The sequence below is a fragment of the Phyllostomus discolor genome, chromosome 6, assembly GCF_004126475.2.
Source record: "Phyllostomus discolor isolate MPI-MPIP mPhyDis1 chromosome 6, mPhyDis1.pri.v3, whole genome shotgun sequence".
Lineage (NCBI taxonomy): Eukaryota > Metazoa > Chordata > Mammalia > Chiroptera > Phyllostomidae > Phyllostomus > Phyllostomus discolor.
Window position 1 is genome coordinate 97,032,994 of NC_040908.2, and position 15,953 is coordinate 97,048,946.

At 40.2% G+C, this 15,953-nt stretch overlaps 2 protein-coding genes across 9 annotated transcripts in view; both read right to left on the reverse strand.

The window, feature by feature from the left end:
- Positions 1-4,306, reverse strand: part of MAML2 (mastermind like transcriptional coactivator 2) — a 347,162-nt gene extending 342,856 nt beyond the window's left edge. For both annotated transcript variants that reach the window (XM_028515723.2, XM_036028659.1), the window contains exon 1: positions 2,484-4,306. In XM_028515723.2, the coding sequence (XP_028371524.1) occupies positions 2,484-2,996 (513 nt within the window). In that variant the 5' untranslated portion in view covers positions 2,997-4,306. The remainder of the gene's footprint in view (positions 1-2,483) is intronic.
- A 3,792-nt stretch (positions 4,307-8,098) lies between these two features.
- Positions 8,099-15,953, reverse strand: part of CCDC82 (coiled-coil domain containing 82) — a 31,953-nt gene continuing 24,098 nt past the window's right edge. For 6 of the 7 annotated variants that reach the window (XM_028514473.2, XM_036028660.1, XM_036028663.1 and 3 more), the window contains 2 exons: positions 13,265-13,450; positions 8,099-8,354 (listed from right to left, as the gene is read on the reverse strand). In XM_028514473.2, coding sequence (XP_028370274.1) covers positions 8,286-8,354; positions 13,265-13,450 — 255 coding nt within the window. In that variant the 3' untranslated portion in view covers positions 8,099-8,285. Of the gene's footprint in view, positions 8,355-9,146; positions 12,892-13,264; positions 13,451-15,953 lie in introns of those variants that run through there. The other variant, XM_036028664.1, reaches the window with a different exon arrangement.

The window sequence follows — 15,953 nt, forward strand, 5'->3', positions numbered from 1 at the left end:
AGTGAGACCTGCAGGTCTAATCGGCTTGGTGAATCACTCCCAAATGCCTAGGCCTCCCTTCGCACACAATGTTATCAGGTCAATACAGTATTTGCATCACCATCTCTCCAGTGCCCAGCTGAGTAACAAAGCACCAAATTTAGAAGCTAAAATGGAGAAGGGAATTTCCAACAACCAAAAGGGGAGTGGTGGGTCACCTCTTACAATCCCACATGTTTTCAATGAAAAGCAACCATTAGAAGGGAAGTGCTCTCTGTACCCCTAACTCACAGGGCCCCTCACATCCTCACTGCATTCAGAGAGGGCAGACTCCTGAGGGGCTGTTTCAGGTGATGGTTGGTGGTTAGGAGACAGAACACAGATTCCCTTAGACCAGGGTGGTACAGCAGGTACCTTTGGGTTCTGCAGCAGTGAAACCTTCAGTCAGGAAAGGCCAGACACTGTTCTCTCACTTCCTCCCAAGGTGGATATTGCTAATCATAAAGTTACAATGCCACTGAAGTTGGTTTCATTTTGCACCCCCAAACCCCCCAGTTAAAAAAAGGCAGCCTCATCTTACTTCCAAGCTGGGGAAAAGCAAAAACCAAAAGAACAAGGTCATGAGCAGGCATGCCACCTTCCTTGCGAAGGCTAGGATGTGACGCCCACATCCAGTGTTGGCACCCAGGACAGAGATCAGTCTTTTCCACTGAGAGGGCTGGTCACCTCGCTCCTGCATCACCCCCAGAAACACTTACCAGGAGACTTGTGAGGCACACAAAACCATATTACTGGGAGACTTGCAGGCAGATTATAAATTTACTGGGGACAATCAAGGCATTTAGATACTTTTGGCTACAGATGCCAGTGACATACACGTGCAGCCAAACCTCATTCTTCTCAAAATTCGCCATTTGAGTGACTCTTGACCCACTCCTTTCACCTCACCACCTCACCTTCACAAAACAAACTCCCTATTGCTCCCTCTCTCTGACAGGATTCCAGGCAGAGGTGGGGATAGAGCAGGTGGACAGGAAAGGAACTTAGTTCTTGAAGCTCTAATGTAACCCCACAAACTAATTTTATTCAAAGATAAAACAGCAAACACTCCGCAGTTTAACTGTTAGCTGTTATTTTTCATCTGGAGTCAGTGCCAGGAAGTTGCAGTTCCAGGCATCCCAAGCAAGAAGTGTGTGTGGTGCGGGGGGGCGGGGGGGGCACCCTCCCAGTCCCCAGAGTTTCTAGAAACTTCATCTCCAAAGAACCAGACCAGGGATAATGAGGAACCACAAAGAAGCATCCTAAGGACTTATCTGCAGGGTGTCCTCCCCCTAGAGCTCCTTTTTGAACTCCTTTGGAGAAGTTGGACACAGTGCCCTGCTTCCTTTGGGATTTTGGAGTACTTTTCGGCTTGCCGGGCTATTTCCTGTTGCTGACTTTCATTAGGGCTGACTTGGGCAAACTGAGCTGTGCTGTGAGCAGACACAGGACTTCAGAAGCCCCAGAACTCAAAAATGGAGGAAGCTTGCAGGCTGCTGGGCTGCAGGGCAAGGCTCCACCTTCGCCTCAGAGGCCACTGGCCCCACAGCTTCGGAGGAAGGCGGGAAGCCCGCACACGCAGGCAGGCTGTCACCTGACCAGGACTGGCATCAAGGATCAAGGGATAGTCCCTCTGGGATGGGGTGTGTCTGTGCCTCTGGGGAAGAACTTCTAGTCAGAAACTTAATCAGAACTTTCAAGTTTGATGTCCTGTCACCAGAAGTGGCTGAAGACAAGGTACTTCCTAGGGTGATATCATGTCAATAGCTCCTTTGTGCCTGGCCTCTTTAACGAATGCCATAATTTGGCGCTCACTGTAGTGTCTGTGAAAAAACCGCTAGATGGGAGAGAGAACTGCGGAAACCTATAGAAAATTAGGGAGTATGTCTCTTAAAAATATTCCTTCACTGGTCTGGGATATTTCCCTCCAAATTTTGTTTTTTCCTGAGGGGACACTCAGGGAACTTCTCTGTGCTGCATATCAGCAGTTGAGTTCTCTCAACCCAAGGAGAATGGGAAATGGGACAAGAAGGAAAAGGCTTCGATAAAGGTCACATCGACTGTTTTCAGGCTGAAGAACGGCTTGTTGGGCCTAATTAGGGCTGGCTAGCCAAAGCAGGGGTACCCTTGAGACCTAGCCTTCCTCAGCAGCTCAGACCTTGCCAGATTGTAGTCACCTCTTCTACAAGCTGTGGACCTCAGAGAGCCTCTGGAAAACCACTCAGGCTTCTTACCACTTAAGAAATACCCTACACGTGGAGGAAAACCTGTGCATGAGCACCAGCAGAACTTGATAAGGAAGACTATATGCCACACAAATAGCACAACCAATGGCCTTTGAGGCAGTCAGGTGACATCTTGGCCCCTTTCACTGCTGTCCACTCCACATCAGGCCAAGGCAAGCTCTACCCTCACAAAAGGCCACATGGTCACAGCCAGAATCATGAGAAAACCAGGAGTCTTACCGCAATCAGGGCTGAGTTCCTCTGGTCTCCCGGGGTTGAAGCTGGTGGTTGCTGCTCTCCATCGATCCCACTACCACCACCACTATTGCTACTGTTCAGCAGGTGCTGCTGGTGGTGATGGTGATAGTCTGGTGGGGGCGGTGGGGCTGCTGTCGCTGACGCTTGGGAAGCTATAGGCGGGGCAGCAGGGGGCGGTGGAGGGGCTGCAGTGGTGGCAGCAGCCGCAGTGGCCTTGGTATGTTTGCCAGTCTTCCTTGCCCCCTGGCCATGCTGGACAAGGCTCAGGAGCTGCAAGGTGCTCTCTCTCTCCCGGTCTGAGCTCTCAGCTCTACCACGTTCATAGCGTCCTTCACAGCTCAGGTGGTGCTGGCGGCAGACGGCGATCCGAGCCCGGAGGCGCTCCACAATAGCACTGTGCACTCTTGGGGTGACTGAACCCCCTCCAGGGAGCCCCGCCCCAGGGGCCCCTCCTAGCCCTCCTGTGGGGGCCTGTGGGGGCGCTGTGTCCCCCATCTTGGTGGACACAATGATTGCTGCCTCTGGGATGGTGAGGTGGAAGGAGGCTACTGCTGGCTATTGCAGGAAAATCTGTTTTGACAATGTGAGCTCAGTGTTCAGGGCCACATGAATAGAGGTCTTCAGAGGTTGGGGGTGCGGTGGAGGAGGTGTGGGGGAGGGGCGTTGGTAAAAAGAGGATGAGGAACACGAATAGAAACTAATTGCAGAGGATAAGTTGGAAACGAACCCTGATCAACTTACTCGGATTGCATTTGACAGCTCTAGAGAAGTTGGACAGAGTTGGCGGGGTCCCCCCACCCCCACCAAGCTGACGAGAGCCACTAGGTACTGTGTCAACCTACAATGTGGGGGTTAGAGCAAGAATTCAGGGATTGTCAAGCCAGAGACAGAAAGAGCCAGCAAAGGGAATTGAGAGAGGTATTAATAGAGAGCTGGACTCCCCCTCACCTAGTTGTTTCAGAAATTCTTTACGGAGATGTTTCTGTTGAGAAACGCATTGCTACCCGGTCTATGTAACCCGCAGCCTTTACTTTTCCTCGGGTTAAAAAATAAGTGCTGTTTTAGAAGGTTTTTGAAGTCAGTGTTGAAAACACAAAAATCAAGAGAGACTGTCTTTTGGCTTTTAATTTCTCCTCCCTTTCCTTTCGCTCCGGTGTTTTCTCCTCTTTGGGGACAGTGGGATGTCTTCTCCCAAAAGAGGGAAACGGCTTCTCAATTGTTAACAATGTCAGTAACTGGACTTTTGGACCATGCTTTTCTCTTCAGCTAATCCAATCACCGGTGAAATCCTCATTCCCTCTGTTTCCTAGCCTTAAATGAAGGCAGTCTGAAGTCACTAGCCACTGAGAAAGATCCTTCAACACATTTCCCCCCTCCCGCTTACGTTTCTATTCCTCACCCCCAGCTCTATTCTAATACAGTATCAAGAGAGACAAACTCTTCCGAGAGTAATTTACAAACGATGGTCAAACTTACAAACTTCCAGCAAATTTCACCGAGTCACGTCCAGACACTTTTCTGTCCACTTTTGTACATTCCATCCCAGCCAGTGGATCTGAGGGTCTGGACTCGCAATAAGCAATGTGCTTCTATCTCTTGTATTGCTCCGCTTTATAGATGGGGGAAAAAAGTAGCTTGTATTTTCCTTTCTCTTTCCCGTCTGTTGTTAGCCGCTTTGCTGACCACTGGCTCCACTGCCCCAAGTCACGGCGATACACAGGCTTTCATTGTGCTCCGATAGGAGAGGGAGAGAAAGAGAGAGAGTGAGACAGAGAGGGAGAAAGAGAGAGCCAGCAAGCTGCAGATGGGGGGGGGGGGGGGGGCAGGGGGGCGGAGGGGAGGGCGAGCGTATCCGGGGCTCCCTGGTGGAAGGCTGGTGCCACTGCACGAGTGAGTAATTGCAGCCAGGCACCGGGGAAAGGGGAACGCAGAGGGCCTCCCAGTGGCTAAAGAGGTAAATCCCAAAGCCTGTGCGTCTCCCCAGCGCTCGCTTAGCTCAGCCTCAGCCTCCACAGAAGGGGCAAGGCGGGGGAAATCCCCCAACTTCTGCACAACCACTTCATCAGCTGTAAATATTTAAGAAATCCCCAGCCAGGGAATGTATTTTCCCTTTCAGACCTACACTACGCACCTCCTGAGGATATCATTTTCATTTTTCAATATGTTGTAAACGATACCACTAAGCACCCTAGCGAGAGCTGGGTGAGCACTGAAGAAATGTTCATTAGTAGACTGTATGAGAGTGTGCGAGTGTTGGGAATGGGGAGAGGGGGGTGGACAGGAGAGGAAATCACATTCATAGCTCCTGGGAGGCAGGTGTCTCTGGACCTGGGTGATCACAAGTAAATCAAGAGTGACAAAATATTTTACGATGAAATTACCAATACTAGTCCCAGAAAAAGGAAAAAAAGTTTGCTTTTTTGTTGTTGTTGAAAATACAAGATTGCCAGTGACAAAATAAATGCAAGCTCTAAGGTCTCCATGGCTACCTGGTTTACACGTGTCAGGAAAGAGGAAAATCAATACATAAGCAGATGAGTTCCAAGAAGTTTTAAGAACACAGACCAAACCCATCTCACACAGACTGATGTCTCTCATCTTCAGATGATCCTGTCTTTAAGATCCCAAACTATATATTGAATTCTGCTTGGCAGTATTAATTATGGAGAATAAATTAGGGGTAGCACAGTATTGAGATAATCAGGTCCAAAAGTGCTGTAACTGTGTATGTCATTGGAAGTCACTGGATTTGAGGTCTCAAGCAATGGTACTTTAATTCAAACCAACTTTGGTATCTCAGTAACACAGTTCGGCTTCAAAGTGAGATATGAATAGAAATGAGTGGGTAAAATCAATGTAAACATTTTGAGACAATTTATTTGCAATATTAGTTTCAGGTAAGCTAGCCTAAGCTGTTCATTTTATTTTCACAAATCTGGTAAGGTTAATTTGGAATTGAGGACAAGTACATCCTGATGGAAAAGAACTTTTATACTTTTCATTGCAACATGCTTCTGTCTGTCCCTCCCCAGGCTAAGTTCCTCACCACTCATGCGGAGAAAGGCAAAAATATACCTTGGTTAGGTATGCAAATTTGAATGAGAACTCTCTCAGGAGGTGTCATTAAAAAGTAAAGGAGTTCTGATCATTTTATATTTGATTTTTAAAAAGTCATATTGCATATTACCTTTTCTATTACTATGGGTACTTTATATTCAGCAGTCATACTTGATGAGAATAAATGCAGTATTTAAATTTAAAACTTATTGTTCACTCTAGTTATGCAGTAGTGTGGATTTTGATTAACATGGAGTCCTTGACCAAATCTGCTATTCCTAAATGATATCGACTTGGATTTCTACAACTAGACAGGGACATCTTACAAACTTGTCAAGCAAGGTTTTAATAAATTTTCATATTATATTCCAGTGATTTAGGACCCTTCTTTATAATGTCTTTGTATACATTTACCCTTTATAGCCATTTAATTTCAAGCTGACATCATCAACCACACCTTCATTTCTGTTCACATGTTACTATTTATTTATGATCACTGTTCTAGGCACAGCCCCTTAGCATATATCCCCCTTAATATACAGACAGTCTGAAGAGATAGGTATTATTAATCTCATTTATAAATGAGGGAATTGAGGTTCATCAAAATTAAACTACTTGCTCCAGTACATGTAACTGGGAGATAACAAACAAGGACCTAAACCCAAGACTGATTTCAAACCTATGCTTTCTTAGCCACTGGGCTACTGCTTCAATATCACAGGAAAGCCAGACTATTCCCCAAATAGCTCAAAGGCTGCAATTACATCTCAATCAACATGCTGGAGTAGAAGCAAGTCCAGTAATACCACCAAGAAATGAGTGGTGAATTGAACCACTTATCTGAATATGAGAACAGACAAGTTGAGGAAAAATTGGTCAATTACTTTCAACTCTCCATAAAATAAAAAATATTTTCCTTGTTTTCTCCTTTTCATGGGGCTTTCCCCTCTTATAACCCTAAAGCTTCTGTAAAGCCTTGTGCATTCTTTCAGTATTACATCCCTTTCACTTGTCTGTCTTTCTCATATCTACTACTCATAGCTACTGAACACCAAAGCACCTAACACTATAGCAATGAATGCCCAGATCTAAAAAGTTCACAGATGTGTAGATTTGTAAGTTCACAAACTATTTAGTGCCGTACCAATGATATAGATGATAAAATCATACTATATGTCCTAATGCCTGTAAAAGTTAGTTCTATTTTTCAACATGTTTTTTTTTTAATAGACTTCTTGCTTTTGGCCTTCTGATCTATACTAATTCTCATTTCCTAACAGTCTGTCTCTTTTTTATTCTTTGGTGTTACCATGTATGAGAGGCCTCTTGTATTTTCTCTCCAAACACCCACTGAAGAAGCTTGCTCATTTGCTATGACCTCAGACATCAGCAGTAAGGCATGGACACCTCACCTGAAACATCAGCATCAGTATTTTCACCACTTTGTGAGCTTTTGCTACTTTTTTTGTTTACAATAATAGGAATAACTTCAGAAAATTAATCTCAAAGTATTAATATTGATTTGATGATTCAATAAAATGTAGCTTTTTGTGTATGCACATACATTAAGTCCAAGAAGTGTACTATATAATAGATGAATCCAGGTTCAATCAACATTTGTAGTAAGAAACAAGTACCTAAAATTCCACACTAAAATAGATCCTGCTAGAACACCACTTTTAGGAATTAAAGGTACAGAATACACAGGGTCCATCTGTTCACTCTGATGCCATTTTACTTTATTATGAGACAATTTAGATGTGCAAAGCAATGAAGATGCCAAAATATATGCTTTTTTATTTAGGGACTTTGTTATTGATTTTAGAGAGAGGAAGGGAGAGAGAGAGAGTACACGAGAGAGTGATCAATTTGTTGTCCCACTTATTTATGCATTCACTGGTTGCTTCTTACATGTGTCCTGACTGGGGATAGAACAACCTTTGAGTATGGAGGTGATGCTCTAACCAACTTAGCTACCTGGCCAGGGTCAAAATATGCTTTTAAATTACTTTTGGCTGAATCTATCTCTCTGAGATTTTCTGATTCTAACATAAATACTTACATGGAAAAATTATGGATAAAGATAAAATACATCTTAATCGTTAACATACAGACAAAATTGAACAGAAGAAGAAAACACTGTGAAGAATGAAACACATGTTATGAAATTATTCCTGAAGTAACGGTGAATACTCTGCAGGCCTGAAATCTGCTTTACTTGGACTGGGTAAACCACAGCCTGATTCTGAGCAAGGGCACTGAACTGAACAACAAAGTGAGGTTTCTGCCATGGCCCACTGATTTAAATGATAGTAGTAAAAAAATTTATTAGTGAAGACACAATAATAAATCGATATAGGCAGGGATTCAGCAATAAATACACATCAATGATGGTCTAAGTACATTTTAAAAATACAATATTTTTCTACTAAAGTGACAGGACACGAATGGCTATTCACATGGTAATCATCTGTTGTAAAGGTATTGTTATATAACTTCAAAACACACTTAAAATTATTAAGCTTATGTTCTCTATGTACAGCAGATGAAAAGTTTTATTAGACTGTAGAGTGCCACTTCATGGAAATTAAGGTGAACATGTTTTAAACAAGATATTCTGCCATGAAGACATACATACAATATATAAATGTTACATGATACAGAACAACAAAAGTCATGATCTTCACATTTACAGGAATTTATAAAATCTTCTCTGAAGGAAATGTGTTACAATTCAAACTTCTCATCTTGAAAGTAATCCGCATCATTGAGATATTCTTGAAGTTGACCATATTTCTGTGTATACAATAAAAAAGCTAGTTATTTTACTCAAAGCAATGAAGATAAGCTAGGCCTTTTCAATCTACAGACACAAACAGGAACAATTTCATTTTGTGGTAAACATGAACTTTTAAGTCCTTTTAATATGAAGAGGGGCTCAATTTCAAATGAGCATTTCTAACTCATGTAAAACATTGGAAAAAGATCAGACCGAACATTATTATTAATTTCCTAACTTTCTTGTAAATTGTATTTTTATATCATATTTATAGAAGTGTTACAACTTCAATAACTTATTCAAAAATTTGTTGAATGTGTAACATATATCAAATACTCAGCTAATGACTAGATTAAAAAAAAATTAATTTGCTCTCCTTATCCCTCATGAGAACGGAGTTCAGTAGGAACACACCAACAACAGCCAATAACAAATGCCATAAAGAAGTACAGACACTGTTCTGAGGCTTCAGAAGCGGGGGTCATGGTGAACTGAGGTAACAAGGAAAGAGTAGCATCTAAGCTGTCCTGGGAAAAAAAAAGATTTGTTAGGCAAAGATTTGGTGGGGAGAGTTTTCTGTAGGACACAATAGTCCATATAACAGAGACAAGACAAGAAAGTATGGGTTTTTACTATAACCTGGTTTTTTAGAGGAACAGAGAGAGAAGACTGAACCAAAGAGGTTGAGGTCAGGGAATAAACAGTAGGAAGTGCTAGGTTAAGGAGGAGTTCAGCAATAATGTGGCAGTCAGTGCAAAGTTGTTAGAGGTGTTAAGGCAGGAGATTGACATGATCCAAAATATATTTTGTTTTAAATGGTAAAACATCCATTCTAGAAGTTTGGCAACTAGTTAGCAGTCTACTGTAATAATTTGCATAACAAGAGCCCAAATTTGAGTGATAGCAATGAAGATAGAGAGTTAAAAATAAGGTTAGAACAAGAAAGAGAGGAATCAGGATGATTTGGAGATTTCAAGGTTGATAGAGTTCAAAGTGCTTACCTCAGCTGAGATTAACTGACTAATGGTTTCTTAACTGTACTTATGAACTCTGGTTCTACTCCTAATGAGGTGATGACCCTGACTTTTGTGGTCTATGGAAGGGTTTATGATAGTGCATTTGACTTCCAAACAGGGCCATGAAACCTTACCCCCACTCCCAAACATCCCTTACTTGATCAGCTTCCCTAGAAAGAATGAAGAACAGAAGAAACAACTTCTGGACTACTTAGGGATTCTCTTGACCTAGTACCCATACAGGTTCTATTACATATAAATACTCTAGGATTAGAAGTTTATACTTTAGACATGTTGACTGTTTTAATGCTTTTCATATTGTTTTTCTTTATATTATTTCTTTCTCTTATTAAATTTATTTTGGAAAATTGCAGTCTATCTGAGCTATGCTAAGGGAAGGAAACCTTTGCTTTTATTACTAAAAATAGCCACTCACTAATAGCCACTTACTAATTGCTAGGCTCTATATTAAATGCTTAAAAGGTATTAATCTCCACAATCAAACCCTAATTATTAATAACTCTAATTATTATTATTTAGTTCCTATTTTACTGAAGAGAAACTTAGGCTTACAGAAGAGAAGAAACTTGCCCCCAAATTCTATTGTTAGAAAATATTTAAATCCATGCTTTTAACCACTGTCATATGCCATTTCTGAGATTTAAAGGGTGGGGGCAGGGGTGCAGCTTTAGTATGAAAAAAGAAAAACCTTTTCAAGGGAAAGTAAACTCAGAGAGAAGGCAGTATTGCCTTGCAATTCATTCTGTCTCCCTAAAGATTCTGCTTCTATTATTTTTATTTATTAAAAATTTGAGAGTGTGGGTCTTATTATGTCAAGCCCTTAGAGTGCCAGATGGACCTACTAAAACTGTTGGAATTATGGGAATAGAGTATGAGAAAAAGGTCAGAACATAAACGAAAGCTTGGAGTCTTCTACTCAGAAGTAGCGGTTAGACCTGGAAAAGGGAATAGGTTTGCCAAGGGAAAGAGTTTTGAGGCTGAGAAGAAGACCTACTGCAACATTTACTCTTAAGCAGGGGTCTTCAATCTTTAATTTGCTAAGAATCACCTATGGATTTTTATTGAATAGGTCTGTTGTGAAGCCAAGGACTACATATTTTTCAACTTCTAGGTGGTTCTAGGTGGTTCTGACATAGATAGTTTAGGGCTATGTTTTGAGAAACATTAGTTTAAGGAGTAGAAGAAAAAAATTTTTCAAGTTAAAAAGGGGTAAAGAAAGAGAACAAGTGAGAAGAGTTTTGGGATGTGGCAGGATATCCAATCATAACTTAAAATTCTTATTTATATAACAATAGTTATGCAATACATTTAAATTTGCTTTAAACCCATTTATAAAACTGAAACTTGATACTTGTGCAGACATATACTGTCTACTTCCTGGTGTTCATGTGTTCACCACCCCAGCCCGACTATCCTGCATTCAACTGCCCTGCAAACCACATCATCATGTACACCTTCTTCATGACAAAAAAAAGTTAGAATTTTGCCAGTGGCATATAATAGTATGTTTTTCAGCTCTAATTTAGAATGAGACATATATTATATATTTATTGGCTTTATTATAATTTTATCATTTGCTCTTTTTTGGCACTTAAGTTGCTCCTAACTTTTAATATAATTAGGTTAAAAACAGATCTTCCTAGTTGAACTGTTAGGAACAGGAACAAGAAAAATAAAGTCAGTCTAGGTGGCAGGTTTTGAGGAAGAAATGCTGAGATATCCTGAGATGATGGAAGAAAAATGCTTGGAGGAAGAAAGAGCAGATAAAGGAAAAACCAAGGTGTGAAACTAGCTGGAGGAAGAAACACAGGAAGAAACAGTTTGTGTAAGGTTGAAGGATGGGCTGACATAGTAACTGGGAGGCAAGAACAAGAAGAGCCACAAATATACATCCATTCAATAGTACTGAGCCCTGGCATTCTAAAGGGTGAGAGCAACTGTGGCCATGAAACTGCAGCCAAAAAAGAAGGCAAGCGTCATCACCAGCACACATGTAGTGCCATCACTCAGACACACACACACTGAGGGGCAGGCAGAATGAGGCTGAAAAATGTCAGAGCACCCAACCAGTTCTGAAATTTAATCACAGCACAAGAAGCTGCATATGGGTTTACACTGGCTATAAACTTCTTTAGTTTCCAGAAAAATCTTTTGAGAAGGTCCATGGACAAATTTTTTAAAGTAGGGAGATCACAAAAAGAAAACAAAAGCTCTTTGATACTTTATGTGAAAAAATGTGCACATTGTCCTAAACATGTACGATCTTGAAGCACCTTCAATGGCCAATGCTAAGTGTTATTCTTTAAGCACAATATGACACTTGGCTTTCTTTTCCCAAGAATATTTTTTTTCTTTTTCCACATCTTTTCTGTTGTCATGAACCCTGTTGAGCTTTCTCTGAGGTACTTAATTTAAAAATGGTTTTAGTTTTTTCTGCAAAATTTTATTGTTCTTCCCAGATATATTATTACATTATACATGTATACATATGTATATGTGTATGTGTGTGTGTGTATGCACAGTGATTTTCCTACACCTCGTACACAATTCTTTAAAAATATGCTGTCCCAATTGGTCTTTCAACTCCTCCAGAGGGTTGGCAACACTTAAATGCATCAATAAAAGCACTTAAGAACTTAATGTTATCTAGGAAAACGAAGACAGAACTTACTGGATAAGTGATGGCTCCTCCCTAAGGCAAACTGAAAAGCACCCAGGACAGGGAGGAAAGCACAGAGAGTGAGAGAAGCAGAAGCAAAGCAAAAGATAAAAAGCTGAAGAGAGTAAAATGAGAGAAACAAGACTTAAGTGCCAAGATGTGGGGAGCAGGCAAAGAGTTCACTGGGTGGTGGTTTGCTGTGGGAGGATAATTGTCGAAAGGGAAACCAATCCTGATGTCACTCTCTAGACCCAGAGACCTCTGCCGAACATGTGTTCTAAGAAGTTCCTGTTTTCTTGTTCTCTTTTTTCTTCTCTTTGCTCATAAGCTTACTCTCTAAGCTCTCTTCTTTTTTATTTTCCTCTTCCACAAATTCCCCTATGATGTAAATAACCCAGGCAATGGATCTCAAATCAGGCTTCTTTTTTAGGATTAAATACACAGTTTATCTGGGTTGCCTGAAAATCTATTATATGTTCTGTCTTACACATTCATGTAACTAGATATATTTGAAAGATTTCATATTAGTATTCTTTCAATGTATATAAACAATTCTAAAAGCTATGTGAGCAGACCAGAGCTCATGAGCTGCCAGCAGATCTTTAGGAATCCAGTGCACTCTTCAAAACCCCCGCTTGATTCCTGATATCAAATTTAGTGATTAACAGGATTTGGGGGAGTCATAATCAGTGCCGTGGCCTGAAACCTCTGCTTTCCCCTTGATCTTCAGTTACAGGGCTCACTGCTAAGTCCCATGTCCTCAAGAAGAGGATGTGGGTGGTATTAGGACTGGCAGCCGAGATCCTTTCCTCAGATTGGCACCAGGTGCTTCTTCACTCTCAGGTCACAAGAACTGTTCTAAAGAATAGGAAGCAGACAAGCAGAGGTGAGTCCTGTACTTTGTCAAAGAAAATAAGGGGACTTATATATATGTAAGGAACACCACATTTATAAAAGTGAAAACAGAAAGCCTTCATTAAGGGACAGTATTATTGCTGATTAAAATTTACCTGATGAGCTGAATGAATGCTTAGAACATCAGACCACCTATTTAGGGCAGGACAGTGATAAGCATGAAGGGAATGGGTGAAAAAAGAAAATACGAAGACAGGGAGAGAAGGAGAGATTCTCTTTTAAATTTCGCTGACTTCCAATCATTGGTATCCTTTTGTTGGTCATAATTAGGCTCCAGAATCTACTCAATGAGATGGTTATTTTATATTCACCTTACCTCCTCAATCCAGCCACTCTCTTTTGACTGACTGAAAATTCTTTCCACTGTTTCTTTAACTTGTTCATCTTCAACTTCTCCTGTCTTTGCCATGGAGCAACATTCTTGGTACAACTTGAATTTAAAATGCTTCAGTTTATGATAAATTTTGGTACGTTCAGCACAAATTCTGCCAACAAAAAACACCTAAATCAAGAAATACACATAATCTGAATGTGATGTGAATAATATAGCAATGAACATACACATTTTCTGGTTTTCAGATTTTAATAGTAAAATTTAACACATTATATATTTTTAAAAATGTTTATGCAATGATTCCATTATCATCTCATTTATGTAACCCAGTTAACAAAACCTGAGCACCTGCTATGTTTCAAGCACTGGAAATACATAAGTGAAAGATGTCCTCCTACCTGTACTAGGAGAGCTTACAATCTCAGGAGAAAAACAAATGACTATAAAACAATGTGTCTCCCTGGCTGGTTTAGCTCAGTGGATTCAGCCCAAGCCTGAAAACCAACAAGCTGCTGGTTCGATTCCCAGTCAGGCCACATGCTTGGGTTGTGGGTCAGGTCCCCAGTTGGGGGCATGTGAGGGGCAACCACACATTGATGTTTCTCTCCCTCTTTAAAAAAAAAAGAAAACAACAACAACAATGTGTCAAATACTAAGCACAAGATGCTATTAAAATACAGAGGCTGGACAATTAATTGAATCCAGAGGGGAGAAAGCTCCTCAAGTAGGTGATGCTTGAACTAAGTCTTTGAAAGACAGTATGGGAAGGAGGAGAAAAATGGCTTGTAAGACAGAGGATGGGTACACCTGGAAGCAAGAAAAGCGTGCAAGCTATTGAATGTGCACAGTGACTGAGTTAAAAATGCCTGGATCATGATAATTTTCTAGGTTATAAGCTAGAAAGTATCAATACTAAGTACTGGCAGTTTTTTTTTTACTTAATTTTTTTCTAAAAAATTTTGTAAAGTAAAAAATAACTGTTCAGTCACATCTATGTCTTTAATGAGTCTGATCTGATTACACTATATTAACATTTTATTGTTTGCAAATTAAGAATTTTAAATTCTATATTTATATGGACTTTTAGGATTTTATAATAAATAATACTCTTCTTGTGAAATCAACTAACAAGAACATTTCTTTCAGAATAGTCTAAATATATCCTTTGTTAACCCACCTATAGCTAAAATAGGAAGAGTGTCAATGCACTGACCTAATTAAATATAACTAACTATACCTACATTTTTTCATTCATTGTAGGAAATGAAACAGAAAGGGCTTCAAACATTCTAACATGATTCATCTTATTTTCATGGAGTAACCTTCCTAACCTGTGTATTTGTCTCTGTGCATAGATCCACTAATGGGTTAGGCTTTTATGAGTTCAATACAAATGATACAGTAACAACATTGATCTATGTAACTTTTATTCTATTTGACAAAGAATTGTACTGTTTTCTTGGAGACCCACTGCAAGGGATCACACAAGCGGTGAGTTCAGTAAATAACCCAAGAGTATAGTGGCAAAATGATTAAAAGTTAAACATGATAATTGGCAACAGTCAGGTTTGATGTGTCACCCCGTGAAGACAGTATTTGGGACAGCTTACGATCTTTTTAAAAATCCCTAAAAGCTGAAGAAAAGCATGTTCAGATTTCTGTTCACATTCTGTGTAAACCTTTATCTTTTTCAGGTCATTAGAAATAATCAGGTATTATTGTACACTGCTTGCTTACTCTAAGTATCTTTTGCATTCCAATGTTATTAAACTAGTCATATCCATTACAACAATTTACTTGCAAATGCCTTTCACTTTGAGTAAAATAGTTGCAGTGGCCACTAGGGGTACCCTTGGTCTCTCCATTTCTACCATCAAAGTTGACTGAGGGGGAAGTCTCTTATGGCTATATGAGATAAAATATAGGAGAATCTGATTTTAATTTCCATTATACTATATTCTACAGAGGAATTTATCTGTACAGATTTTTAAAACAGATTTTATTTATTTCTTTTTAGAGAGAGGGGAAGAGAGGGAGTCAAACATCAATGTGTGGTTGCCTTTCGTATGCCCCCAACTGGGGAACTAGCCCACAACCCATGTATGGGTCCTGACTGGGAATCGAACTGGCAACCTTTTGGTGACCAGGCCAGCACTCAATCCACTGAGCCACACCAGCCAGAGTTGTAAAGAATTTTTAACCTGGTATTTAAAGAGGTATTTAAAAATCCTTATTTAATTTTTTTCCCAATATGTAACAAAAACATCTATCAGTAAACATTACAGTTCACTTCTTTCTGTTTCTAATTCCTACTCTCCTAGCATCTACTTACACTTATGTAGGTCAATAATCCCAAAATTACCTTTAGAATATTCTCACACTATTTTTTCCCTCAAAAGGGGTCACATTTTATATGGGAGAAAGCGAGTAGGGCTTACAGAAAACAGTAAATAACAGCTGTATAGTTCGAGCAGACCTCTCCCCTCACCACACCCATTTTTAGTGTATTGCTGCACCCTGCTAGACCTTATGAAGTAATGTAGTACAACACAGTGTCCACTGGAGGATTCCACTTACAAAAGTACTAAAACAAGAAAAGCTAATCTACACCATTAAGACAGTGTCCTTAAATGTCCAGAAATGTTTTCAAGGTTACTTTTAATTATCTAAT